Below are 14,841 nucleotides of genomic sequence, written 5' to 3'. Positions count from 1 at the left end.
TTACTCTCTTAACAATATCCACCTTTATATTAATGTCTGTACACAGTAATCTTGCTCCACTATTCGCCGTACATGTTGGTAAGCCTGTAATCTATATATATAAAATAACTTGTCCTGACTGACTGACTGATTCATCATCGCTGAGCCAAAACTACTGGACATAAAGAAATGAAATTTTGGGGATATAATCATATTAAGATGTAGGTGCTCGCTAAGAGAGGATTTTTGGATATTCCGTCGCTAAGGGGGTGAAAAGGGGGGTGAAATTTTAAAATGAGTGTATCTATATCTTAAAACTTTAAAAGTTTACAGATGTAAAAATTGGTATTTAGAATCTTCTTTAAAAATAAGGAAATACATATTTTTTTGTTTTCAGAAAATCCCAATAGGAGGGGTGAAAAAGGGGTTGAATGCCTTTAATCAGGATACCGGTACTTATATCTCAGAAACTGAAGATATTACAGACCTGAAAATTGGTACTTTTGATCTCTTTTTAAAATAAAGAAACATGTATTTTTTGTTTTTGGAAAATCCAATTAATGGGAGGGTGAAAAGGGAGTTGAATTTTTAAAATGAGTGCATCTATATCTCAAAACTTTAAAAGTTTACAGATGTCAGAATTGGTATTTAGAATCTTCATTAAAAATAAACACGTATATTGTCGTTTTAGGAAAATCCCAATCGGAGGGGTGAAAAAGGGTGAAAAGGGGGTTGAATGCCTTTAATGAGGATACTTATATCTCAATAACTGAAGATATTACAGACCTGAAAATTGGTGTTTGGAATTTCCTTTAAAAATAAAGAAACACATATTTTTTTTGTTTTTGGAAAATCCAATTAATGGGGGGGTGAAAAGGGGGTGAATTATTAAAATGAGTGTATCTCTATCTCAAAACTTTTAAAGTTTATAGATGTAAAAATTGGTATTTAGAATCTCCTTTAAAAATAAAGAAACCCATATTTTTTTGTTTTTGGAAAATCCCAATAGGAAGGGTGGAAAAGGGTGAAAAGGTGGTTGAATGCCTTTAATGAGGCTACTTATGTTTCAGAACCTGAAGATATTACAGACCTGAAAATTGGTATTTGGGATCTACTTTAAAAATAAAGAAACAGGTATTTTTTCCTTTTTGAAAAATCCAAATAATGGGGGGTGAAAAGGGGGGTGAATTTTTAAAATGAGTGTGTCTACATTTTAAAATGTTAAAAGTTTACAGATATAAAAATTGGTATTTAGAATCTCCTTTAAAAATAAAGGAACACGTATTTTTTTGTTTTTCGTAAATCCCAATAGGAGGGTTGTAAAAGGGCGAATAATGGGTTGAATGCCTTTAATGAAGATACATATATCTCAGAAACTGAAGGTATTACAGAACTGAAAATTTGTATATGGGATCTCCTTTAAAAATAAAGAAACACATTTGTTTTGTTTTTGGAAAATTCAATTAATGGTGGTTAAACAGGAGTGACATTTTGGGGTGAATGTTTTGAAAGAATATATCTACAGAATATCTAAGAAACGTAAAATGTTACAGACATGAAAAGTGGGTATTTGGAATCTCCTGTAAATGTAAAGAAACATAGGTGATTTGTTTTTGGATACTCCACTTAAGGGGAACTAAAAAGGGGTGAAATTTTAAAATGAGAATTTCTACAGTATATCTCAAACAACTTAACATGTTACAGAAGTGAAAACTGGTACTTTTATCTCTATTAAGAATAAAGAAACGTGTACTTTTAGTTTTCGGAAATACCACTTGGGTGGAAGGGGGGGGGGGTTAAAGTGACTGAAAATGGTGTTGAATTCTTTTAATTAGGCTACTAATATCTCAAAAATGAAGATGTTACAGACGTGAAATTTGATATTTGGAATCTGCTTTAAAAGTAATGAAACACGTATTCTCGGAAAATCCAATGAAGGGGGGTGAGGGTGAAAGAATTGAAAATTAATAGACTTAATTGTATGAGAATACATACATCTAATAAAAACTAAAGTTGTTACAGACGTGAAAATTGGTATTTGGACCTCCTTGGAAAACAAAAGAAAAACACGTTTTCGGGGGGAGGGAGAAACCATCTTGGGGGGCGGGAGTGAAAAGGAGTTGAATCCCTTTCATGAGGACACATACATCAAAAACTGAAGAAGTTAGATTCGTAATAATTGGTATTTAGAAGATCCTTTACTATTAAAGAAACAAGTATTTTTTGCTGGAAAATTCACTTGGGGGGAGGGGAGTGTGAAAGGAAGTGAAAAAAAGTTAATTATTTTTATGGGAATACTTATTTCTCAAAACTGAAGGTAATAGACGTGAACATTGGTATTTGGAATCTCCTTTAAACATAAAGAAACAGGCCTTCTTTTAATTTTACTTTTTGGGGTGTGGTAAATAAACTCAATGGCAGTGGGGTGTAAAAGGAGGTGAGACCAATTGATTTTACTGTTCATAATGTACTTATAAGGAGCCTCTGTTGCTCAGGCGGCAGCGCGCCGGCCTCTCACAGCTGGGTTCCGTGGTTCAAATCCCGGTCACTTCATGTGACATTCGTGCTGGACAAAACGGAGGCGGGACAGGTTTTTCTCCGGATACTCCGGTTTTCCCTGTCATCATTCATTCCAGCAACACTGTCCAATATTTCATTTCATTTGTCATTCATCGATCATTGCCCCAGAGGTGTGCTTCGGGAGCCGGCACAGTTCCTATTGTCGCCGCTAGATAGGGCTTTATTCATTCCATTCCTGACCCTGTCGAATGACTGGAAACAGGCTGCAGATTTTCGATATACTTATTCTGATCATAAACCGATCCTTTAAATCTTTCCTGGGTTTGTTTTCAACAGCCATCTTTTCCTTCGGAGAACTTTCTTAGATTACAGTAGATTCTCCTGACATATAAATAAAAATGTAAACACATTTGAAATAAACAATAGGAATGAGATTGCCCATCAAATTGTTCACCCCTATAATAAGGCCAGTAATGCACGGAAGTATGTCATTCGTATCGCCAGAAATCCCGCACACTTGCCTACGCGCGACAATGGTGCTGGTCACATTGTCAACAATGACAATGGCAGCAGATGTAATTTACCGCCAAGTAGCGGTCTTACATCTTGCTGTGGGGTCCAGAACATCTATAATAATAATAATAATAATAATAATAATAATAATAAGAAGAAGAAGAAGAAGAAGAAGAAGAAGAATAATGTTCTCGACCGTCGTCAAATGTGCGGACCGCGCTGGAAACAGGCCCTGGATGGGTAATGACTAAGAATGCAGTCTGGCCACGGGTTCAGTACTGCCAAGGCACCCAAGACGACACCACACCGGATCTCCTGAAGGATTTAATCCATATTTAAAATGCTTATAGGGAAAGATGGCAAAGATTTAGGGACCCAACTGACTGGGCGGAATACTTGGAACTAGCCCGGGAAGTACGAAATCGATTGCTGGAAAGAAAGATTGAAAAATGGGAGGATACTTGCCTTAATCTATTAGAAAACGAGCCAGATCACAAATTTTGGCGGATTCTCGCAGAAAACGTGTCAGATCGCGAATTTCGGCGGATTATATATCTAAAACAATCAGCATTCAATTATAAATTTCAGTATAATACCGTAGCGAAGCACGGGTATCTTGCTAGTTATTTTAATAAATCTACTAGTGACTGAATCAAGCATTGCAATTTCTTTTTCTGTGCCCCATACTTCTGAACTGTATAACATTTTAGATTTAATCTTAGCATGGAATACATTTCTTTCCACCCTAAAATCAATATTAGGCATCCTGTTATCTAATATTCGTATGCTAGCCAGAGCTGCTGCACCAATCATTTTTGCCCTCTTGACGTGTTCAGACCATTTTCCATTTCTTGATATTATAATTCCTAAATATTCTAACTTGTTAACTACTTCCATATTTACTCCTTCAGTATACCATTTTTCCTTTTTTGCTAACTTGTTCCCTTTTTTACACACCATTATTCTAGTTTTCCATGGGTTAATTTTCATATTCCATTCCTTACAATACTTCTCGATACCATCAATACTTTTTTGCATTGCACGTGGTGTTAGTGTGAACAGGAGTATGTCGTCAGCAAAGACAAGTATTTTAATCTGTATTGAAATCTGTTAATTTACATAACAAAGTTTTATTATGATCCACCTGTCCAATACATTGTAATGTTGTCACATTTAAATTATCTTCATTAATTAAAAATTTATATGTGGGACATGTTTCGCTCCCTTACAGAACATCATCAGCCAAATCTGAATCTCGAAGAATGGTTATGTTCGTAAATAATGACTTAAGGACTATTAAACCATTTTTTACAAACTTACACTTACTCTACTAGAATATCATAAAATACAGAATCTTTGGAGAAAATTTTAAATATTTTAGAACAACTCATTCTTCCACAATTTTAATGTATCTCTCCTATTAAGCTCATGTTTTAAGGCATGTCTCCAAAGATATTGTAAATAGTAAGATTGAACAAAAACGAATGTAAACATCTGTGAAGAAAAGTCAGACATAATGGTAAGAGGTAAGAGAAAGGGTAAAGTAGTAGTAAGAATTGGAGGTAAAGACATTGAACTTGCAGAGAACGTCAAGTATAGGAAGTAAATTAGTGAAGAATTCAAGACTTTGTATGGAAATCAACTTGATGATAAACTTGAAAAAAAAAAATTCTGTCACCAAGTATGGAATCTAATATAGAACATGGACAATGACTGGTTGGCCCTTAAAACAACAACAACAGTCATTATCATCATCATTTAATTTGGATTAGATATACTAACGAAGCCTAAAGAAATAATAATTGAGGCATTCCAACATATGACATACCTGTGTATGATGTATGCAGCTAAAAGTAGATGCAGGTCTTTTGAGTGGATTGTACCTTTTCAACCACATACAAGCCCCATGTCAATCTTAAATCTCTTGCAGGTCCAGGACTCAAACTTGGGTCACTGAGGCCTGTTTTTAATAGTGCTAACCATTACATTATGGAGATCCACTCATGCACAGCTGAGAAGTTGCCTAAGAAATATGTTACAGAAGACAAGAAGGAAGGAAGGGTGAGAGAGAAAGAAAGAAAGAAAGAAAAAAGTGAAAAGATGCACACAAAGAAATGAAGGTGGAAAAACTAAGTGATGAAATGGAGAAAAGTAGACTAAAGAAATTTAAACAAATTAAACAGATGAATGGAAAAGAATGCCAAAACAGATTATGAAATAGCAATGAAAGGAAGGAGTGGCTGAGTAAAATCCAAGTTATGGTGGATGGACTTGGTTAAGGACAACATTGGATAACAGGACCTGAACACAAACACACTGGTGGGTGGGCGGGCGGGTGGATGGATGGATTGATTCTCCTTTTTATGAAACACAATTTTTTTTTTTTTTTTTTTTTTTTAGAAATGTCCATTATACAAAAATCTTCTGAAATATAATGTACACTGCAGTATCAATTTAATTTATTAAAGATTCTCGTGACTTGTTCTGTCAAAATAGAACAGGCCTACAATTAACATTTTTTTTTTTCTTCTTCCAAGGAGAGGCTTGCAAACATGGCTACAAGATTGGAAACTGCTCGACTACTTACTTGGAGAGCAGCAATTATGAAGGACAATGGCCAGAAATTCACAAAGGTAAATATAAAGAATTTCATATACAGAATTAGCATGTTTCTGAATAGTGTCTGTTTCTTTATGGGGAGAGGTGGTATATATTTTTTTCATTATTTGCTTTATGTCGCACCGACACGGATAGATTTAGTATTTTCTTTATATCAGTGGAATTTGATCACATTTCTCAGTGAAAAGCCAGATAAAACCTATCGTGTAATAACAAAAGCCCCTCAGCATTGGCAAACTGAAGACTGAAGTGAAATTTCTCCCTCATCATTACTAGGAAATTTGCTAACAGGAGAAGTAACAGGTAAGAATTTTTTTTCACAATTGTTGTACTAAAATAAGACAGTGTGCAGAAAATCAGCCTCCAGATATAACTGCAAGTCTCCCTCCTAAATCATGTGGTGAATCTCTCATGGGAAGTAGCATGAGTATTGTAAATGTACATGTTGGTTGGAGTGAACAGCCCTGACATCCCAGGTAACTCAAGGCCAGTGATAAGGTCGCTAGTCAGCTGTCACTTCATACAGCAATAACATCTTTGATGGTTGTTTGAAAGAAAGCAAGACAGTGAAAATGAGTTCCTATTAATGTAGCAGTGTTTGTAATGAGTTATTTGCATGAAAAGGGGTTTTTGTTTTCCGGAGAAATTGGCTCAAAAGAAAAGGAAATGGGGCAATATCTGATTGATTTGATGGAAGAATAATCATGGAGGAGTGCAACATATTGAGGAGGTTTCTCTTGTACACAGTGGAGACAGTGAAAGCGACTCAAGTGATTCTTTCAACATAAGAAACTTCATCTTGATTTACCCGTATTGAACTGAGATTACAAATACTTATAAAATCTTACAGGTTCCACCTAATTCAATATAATACAAAAGCAATGTTGTCATATCTTTAATTGCAGTGCTAGTTTTGGCGCTAATTACGGCGCCATCATCAGCTGCGTGACAGTAAAAGGAAACTTGGCAGTACACATAAAATATACAACATATTCATACAAATAACTCCTTAATATCTTGTGTTAAATTGTGTTAAATTGTGTTAAGTCAAAAATTATCCCAGATTACAACAGGTTAACAACTTGTGGGTCAAAACATTAAAAACATAAGTGAAAAATCTCATCTCAGGATGAAAAATCTCATCTCAAGATGAGTTGGATTTCATTATTTAGCAATACTTAATACTTTTTACGCTCTGTATATCAGTTCATTGGCATTGAACTCCAAGATCAAATACAATATTAGAGTTAAACGGTATAGAGGCAAACATTTCTCAGACTATAATACTATAATTAGTGAATTTAAAGTCCACTAGTCGAACTGTCAGTACTGAACACTTGGTGCAAGAAGTTGATGCAAAGGTTCGAGAAAACAGATGCTTTAAAATTTTGCCATTAAATTATGAATTGCCTGAAATTTCAAGGAGTGTTCTTTATGAAATTGTGCCAGGATGCTTAGATTATCGGAAGTGTGCTCACGTAATCCAAAACAAAAGACTTGTCGTACTCACAAGGGGGATTCTTTTGCTTCATGACAATGTGCAACCTCACACGGCTAAATGGACCCGAGACCTCATCGCTTCATTTAGTTGGGGACAATTTGATCATCCTTCATATAGTCGTGACGTAGTGTCTAGGAACTACCACTTGTTCCTGCGCCTGAAAAAGCATTTAGGAAGTCAACGCCACGATGATTATGATGGTGACCTAAAAAGGACCACGCGGCAGTGGCTGGCACATCAGGCAGCAGATTACTATGCGGATGGAATTCAGAAGTTGGCTTCACAATACGACAAGTGCCTTAATATGCCTGGAATTGACATTGAGAAGTAGTTTAAGGTACAGGCTTACATGTGAAAAAGGAATTGTTTAAAAAATTGCATTACTTTTTTCTATATCAAAACGGTACTTACTTTAAAAACATGCCTTGTATGTTACTCAGCAAGGCAGACTTTTACCAACTAAGCACACAAGATGGTTATTTTAATTTTCAACACCAGTGTAACAGCTCAGCTCCAATTTTAATATTGTATGTATAACAGCTCAGGTCCAATTTTAATATATTAATTGTACATGTACAGGGGTTACTTATTAGTACTGTTAATTTTAGATAAATGCTAGTGCAATGTCACATATGACAAAATGCAATTAGTGGACTTTAAATTCACTAATAATTATAGCATTTTAGACTGAGAAACTTTTGCCTCTTTTACAAAAAAATTTGTAATATGTACATCATATTTTTAAGGTGTTAATTTGATTCTATTTGCACTATATATTGTGAATTTTAGTCCATGGCTGAAGATGACCCATAAAGGGGTTTAAACCGGTCCCATTGTATAAGTGATTTGGCATCATATTAAACTGTAAATAGGTGGACCTTCATATTAATTTCTTATTAATGTCTAGTGATTCTGTTTGTTGAAACCTTCTGCCTATCGCAAATTAAATTCTGGGTCCGAGATTGAAACTAGAATGTGATTCCCCTGAATCTAGTGATGCTACGAGTCTGTCACCATGCAAATCATCTAGTTCTAATTATGTTCCTAGTCCCATATAAAAAGTTTGAAAGAAAACATCAGTATGGATTACAAGAGGAGGGCTGTAAAATTCTGGCTGAACGAAAGTGGTAAAAAGCAATTGTCACTTTCACACGTCCACAGATATTTTAGTTTGATGATGATGATGTTTGTTGTTTTAAGGGGCCTAACATCGAAGGTCATCGGCCCTGGTATTTTAGTTTAGTGAAGTTGCAATAATATCTTTACTTGTTGAAGAAGCCGTTGGAAAATACAGTTATATCTGCAAGTCCAATGGAACATTAAAAAAAAAAATGATATATGAGAAACTTTATTCCCATTTCCTGGAGGCAAGAAGGGGAAAGCAAAATGTAAGTGATGAAGATTTACGACTGTGAGCTTTGGAAATTGCACGTGAACTATATATTTAAAAAAAAGTAATATCTCCATCTCTCTTGCCTGGATAAGCTGTTTCAAGAAACAACACAGAATTGGGAATAGGAAAATTACAAAATTTATACCTCGTTCATATACTGTCTTCAGGATGAAAAAACAAAAGAATAAGGCTGCAGAAGAATTTCTGGAGAGCGATTTCTCCATTACACACCATCCTCTATTCACAGCACTGATCAAATCGGGTTTGAGCTTGAAATGTGATTGAAAAGGACTATCTTTTGTAGGAAATAAACACACGATAGCCCAATCGGTCAGTTCACTCACACATTCGTACATCGTAATGCCAACAGTCAGTATAGAATGTTCTTTGTTTCCTAAACCTTCGGTCCTCTGGTTTCAAAATTTTTTAAAGCAGATAACATCGTTGTCGTTGCCACAAAATCAGGAAAAACAGGGAAAACAGAACTAGAAATATGGTTTAGATAAGCCTTTTTCCGGTTCTTCGAAGACAACTTTGCCCTGCTTTTGATTCATGGACACATACAGAGATACAACTTGTCTAGAAGACATCCCATGCAAAACAGTAAAACTGCTTCAGATTCTTTCAGGTACCACGGGCATAATTCAACTGTTACACAAATGTTTCTTCCAGCAGTGGATAGCTTTTTAACTGCTGATTAACAGAAATCCTAACTTCTCGTAATGGCATTAAAGTTGTGGTTCACCACAGAGATACAATTCTTAAATTGCAGTCTTTCATACATTTTCAGTTTTCATCCCCACAATTTTGGTATATGATAAAAAATTCATAGTTTGCAATGAATTGCACAAGAGAGCAACCTCCCAAGTTCATAGTGCCCACTAAATATTGTTTGGAGAAGAAGAAGAAAGAAATATGTGAAGAACGGTGCGACAGTGAAGTTCTAATTCGTTGTGCTTGGTGTACAGAACTTTTTTAATCATCATGCAATTGTTTTTTTTTTTTTTGCTAGGGGCTTTACGTCGCACCGACACAGATAGGTCTTATGGCGACGATGGGATAGGAAAGGACTAGGAGTTGGAAGGAAGCGGCCGTGGCCTTAATTAAGGTACAGCCCCAGCATTTGCCTGGTGTGAAAATGGGAAACCACGGAAAACCATTTTCAGGGCTGCCAATAGTGGGATTCGAACCTACTATCTCCCGGATGCAAGCTCACAGCCGCGCGCCTCTACGCGCACGGCCAACTCGCCCGGTCATCATGCAATTTATACCAGACATTTGTGCTGTACTTTTGTGAGTGACTGACAAGTGAGTGAAACAATACAGCTTCAGAGAGGGTCGAGAGACTGCATGCATATATGCTCCGCCACACCATAACTCAGAGCTGGCTCAGGGATGTCTAGCTGTGCCACCTGTCATGCTTGCGTACCAGATTCCAAGTATGATTTCAGAGCCTTGCAGTTAACCACTTGACATACTCTGACGGATCTCTCCGTCCTGGCTCTTGACTGCACTCCGGTACAAAGACGGATTTCTCCGTCCGCGCGTAGTGTTTATTTCCGGACCCGCTCCAAGCCGGTTTCCTTTGTGAAAGGATTTGATATTAGTAAGGTAACCTCTTGACAGATGGAAGCACTGTTTTGTTCCATTGATGTACTCGATAAACACTTCTGTGCAGTTATTCCGTGGAAAGAATAACCTGTATCTTAGCAATCTCATCGTAAGCGAAATCATGGCTGCCTCCAAGTTGAGTGGCGAAGCGATTATACGGGAATTTTTACAAGAGAGCGACTTTGATATAGAAATAAGCGATGAAGAATTTAGTGAAAGTAGTGAAAGTAGTTCATGTTACAGTGATGTGAGCGCTGGTAGGGGTGAACAAAGTACTGTTTTGCCGTCAAATGTGTCGCTGAATTTTGGCCTACATCTGATGCCATACCAGCGGCTTCTAATCATATTTTACACAATAGGGAATGGAACTGGGAACACGTAAGTAATACTTCAGAGTGTAATTCATGCTTCGCAACTGGTGAAATAAATAGTGTTGTTCAAAGGCGCCTAGGACATAGCCCGAATGAACTGCAAGTTGTAACGAATTTCTAACAGCAGACTATTGAGAACATCTAACCAAAGAGACAAATGCTTATGCAAGTAAATGTCTTGTATCAGCTGCCGAAGATATAAATAGGGTAATGACATATGAAAAAGAACACTGGCTTCCTGTATCTGTGGATGAAATGAAGGCCAGATTACCTTGAAGTGGTAAAGTATGATGGCAAGAAGAAGTTCAGACCCAATCTTGTTGTTGACTACAACTGTGCAATGGGTGGTGCTGATTCCCATGGCCAGAGACTCACATTATTCCCCTTGATGAGGAAGTATGTAAAAGGATACAAAAATATATACTTCTACATTCTAGGTATTACACTTCTGAATTCCAACATCATTCATTGCCTCCTCAACCCTGACGAGAATCTAGTAGGCTTTACCAGCTTCCGGATCAATTTGGCCGAACAGCTGTTGGCAAGTGTGACCTCGCCTGACTATCCAAAACGACGATGCCCAAGCCCTGGGTATACATCACTGAGACTTCAGGTGAAGCACTGGGAACACTTTCCCAACCAAAATACCCCCAACAATGAAGAACGTTACCTTATCATGGAGATGCAAAGTCCGTGTGACACGGGGTCTGAGGAAGGAATCTTCATTTGAATGCCACCGGTGCAAGGTGGCGCTGCATGTAGATGGCTGTTTTATGATCTACCAAACGCATAAAGACTTTACAAAGTACATCTGACAGTAGTTTGGATATTTCCTCTCATTAGGTTGTTGGAAAGCATGCTTTTTCAGTGTCGGTGATAATATCATGTAAAGTAATGAAAATAAATGGTACACCAAGGCATAAATAAGTTCAATTAAATGGTATGTGAATGGGTTAAACCTGGAGGCTGATTCTCCATTCTCCATTTTTAAATATGAACATATTTCTAATTGTTACTCAGTAATGAATATTGATTATCGAAAGAGTGGCCGGAGTCACCCCATGTTTTGGGGTAACTTCGGCCGCCCTAAAAATAACTCAAGATACAAAGTTTTCTTCATTGTAGTGTTACTTCGGCCACCGTGAATGTTTTTCAAAAACCTGCAGAACGCCCATTATCAACCATCACAAACAAATTAAAACAATTTGTGGTGAAACAGATGTATAGTGATCAAATTCACATTTTCCCCAAAGAAGAAACTATTTTATTTAGCCTAAGCATACAAGCATTGCATAAATATTTGTGATGTTACAAAAGATAATAAATAAAAGGTACAGAAATCATAAAGCCCAATTGTATGGAGAGAAAAGGCGGTTGGAAAAGAAGCAGTCTTGTAGACTGTCCTCAATAATACACTGTCTTCTAAACTAGAAAATATCTGGGCCATCAATCAAGTTCTTAAATGTGTATTGTCCATGTCAGCTGATATCCATCTATTTATCATTGAAAATGGGAACAGTCTTTCCCCTCCCCGCAGGATAAACTTCCCTGTTTATTGTTAGTGTGCCTTTATTAATCTCTTCTAAAGCAGAACACCTGGTGTCAGACAGAATAGGGGGCATAGAACACAATGAAGGTGCCCGGACATTATGTTGATATTAAAATACAGAGCGAGAAGAATACGATTATAATATTATAATAGAGAAATAAAGAGACTAAGAAGGAGGTGCAGACTGGAAATAAATAGAGTTAGAAATGGCTGTGGAAGTAAGGAGAAATTGAAGGAACTTACTAGAAAATTGAATCTAGCAAAGAAGGCAGCCAAGGATAACATGATGACAAGCATAATATTGGCAGTTATACAAATTTTAGTGAAAAATGGAAGGGTATGTATAGGTATTTTAAGGCAGAAACAGGTTCCAAGAAGCACATTCCAGGAATAATTAATGAACAAGGGGAGTGTGTATGTGAGGATCTTCAAAAGGCAGAAGTATTCAGTCAGCAGTATGTAAAGATTGTTGGTTACAAGGATGATGTCAAGATAGAGGAGGAGACTAAGGCCAAAGAAGTAATAAAATTTACATATGATAACAATGACATTTACAATAAGATACAAAAGTTGAAAACTAGAAAAGCAGGTGGAATTGATCAGATTTCTGGGGATATACTAAAGACAATGGGTTGGGATATAGTACCATATCTGAAGTACTTATTTGATTATTGTTTGGTCGGAGGAGCTATACCAGATGAATGGAGAGTTGCTATAGTAGCCCCTGTGTATAAAGGAAAGGGTGATAGACATAAAGCTGAAAATTACAGGCCAGTAAGTTTGACATGCATTGTATGTAAGCTTTGGGAAGGCATTCTTTCTGATTATATTAGACATATTTGTGAAATTAATAACTGGTTCGATAGAAGGCAATTCGGTTTTAGGAAAGGTTATTCCACTGAAGCTCAACTTGTAGGATTCCAGCAAGATATAGCAGATATCTTGGATTCTGGAGGTCAAATGGACTGTATCGCAATTGACCTGTCTAAAGCATTTGATAGGGTGGATCACGGGAGACTACTGACAAAAATGAGTGCAATTAGACTAGACAAAAGAGTGACTGAATGGGTTGCTATATTTCTAGAAAATAGATCTCAGAGAATTAGAGTAGGTGAAGCTTTATCTGACCCTGTAATAATTAAGAGGGGAATTCCTCAAGGCAGTATTATCGGACCTTTATGTTTTCTTATATATATAAATGATATGAGTAAAGGAGTGGAATCGGAGGTAAGGCTTTTTGCGGATGATGTTATTCTCTATAGAGTGATAAATAAGTTACAAGATTGTGAGCAACTGCAACGTGACCTCAAAAATGTTGTGAGATGGACAGCAGGCAATGGTATGTTGATAAACGGGGTTAAAAGTCAGGTTGTGAGTTTCACAAATAGGAAAAGTCCTCTCAGTTTTAATTACTGCGCTGATGGGGTGAAAGTTCCTCTTGGGGATCATTGTAAGTATCTGGGTGTTAATATAAGGAAAGATCTTCATTGGGGTAATCACATAAATGGGATTGTAAATAAAGGGTACAGATCTCTGCACATGGTTATGAGGGTGTTTAGGGGTTGTAGTAAGGATGTAAAGGAGAGTGCATATAAGTCTCTGGTAAGATCCCAACTAGAGTATGGTTCCAGTGTATGGGACCCTCACCAGGATTACCTGATTCAAGAACTGGAAAAAATCCAAAGAAAAGCAGCTCGATTTGTTCTGGGTGATTTCCGACAAAAGAGTAGCGTTACAAAAATGTTGCAATGTTTGGGTTGGGAAGAATTGAGAGAAAGAAGAAGAGCTGCTCGACTAAGTGGTATGTTCCGAGCTGTCAGCGGAGAGATGGCGTGGAATGACATTAGTAGACAAATAAGTTTGAATGGCGTTTATAAAAGTAGGAAAGATCACAATATGAAGATAAAGTTGGAATTCAAGAGGACAAAGTGGGGGAAATATTCATTTATAGGAAGGGGAGTTAGGGATTGGAATAACTTACCAAGGGAGATGTTCAATAAATTTCCAGTTTCTTTGAAATCATTCAGGAAAAGGCTAGGAAAGCAACAGATAGGGAATCTGCCACCTGGGCGACTGCCCTAAATGCAGATCAGTATTGATTGATTGATTGATTGATCAAGGGCAACAGTTTGGAGGCTTCAACAGATCTCTTGGACAAGATATCTATTCAGTTTATTGTGTTGATCAGTTACCAGACATACAGTACTTACATTTTGACTCCATAAACCACTGGAATGGAGAATCGAATGCTGGGGCTAGAGAAGAGTTTGTTTTCTGCTGTTACCAGACAAGACAATAGTCAGAGCTGCGAAAAAATTGATTGATTCAACACCGAGCCAATATTATTTGGACTATCGTGTGTTGATAGAGTATTCTATTGTATGTGCATTTTAGTTGTTGCAAGTGGTTTATCCTTTTCAGTATAGGAGCCAGGAGAAAATAAGTACTGCTATTTGTCAGTGGCCGAAGTTACCCTGTATGGCTGAAATTACCCCACTTTACGGTAATGGAAGAGAACAAAGAATTGACAAATCAAGTCGTATATTGAAAGGAACATGTATAGGAACACATACAGTAATAGGACGAACACAGTGATAGACCAGCATCAGAAGAAAGTAGATGAAGGATTAATGACTGCTTTAAGAGTAAATTGAGACAAATATTTGGTTACAGGAAGAGGAATTACGGATTGAAATAATTTAGCAAGAGGGATGTTTGATAAATTTCCAATTTCTTTGAAATCATTTAAGAAAATTCTAGGTAAACAATTGATAGGGAATCTACC

General features: G+C 36.8%; 1 protein-coding gene across 1 annotated transcript in view; it reads left to right on the top strand.

Moving 5' to 3' along the window:
- The window catches only part of LOC136864124 (short-chain specific acyl-CoA dehydrogenase, mitochondrial), a 96,948-nt gene that overhangs the window by 75,331 nt on the left and 6,776 nt on the right, over positions 1–14,841 (top strand). Inside the window, exon 8 of the mRNA XM_067140728.2 lies at positions 5,550–5,645. Within this exon, the coding sequence (XP_066996829.1) occupies positions 5,550–5,645 (96 nt within the window). The remainder of the gene's footprint in view (positions 1–5,549; positions 5,646–14,841) is intronic.

Source organism: Anabrus simplex, chromosome 2 (genome assembly GCF_040414725.1).
Source record: "Anabrus simplex isolate iqAnaSimp1 chromosome 2, ASM4041472v1, whole genome shotgun sequence".
In the NCBI taxonomy this organism is placed as follows: Eukaryota; Metazoa; Arthropoda; class Insecta; order Orthoptera; family Tettigoniidae; genus Anabrus; species Anabrus simplex.
This window is presented reverse-complemented; position numbering and strand designations above follow the sequence as displayed.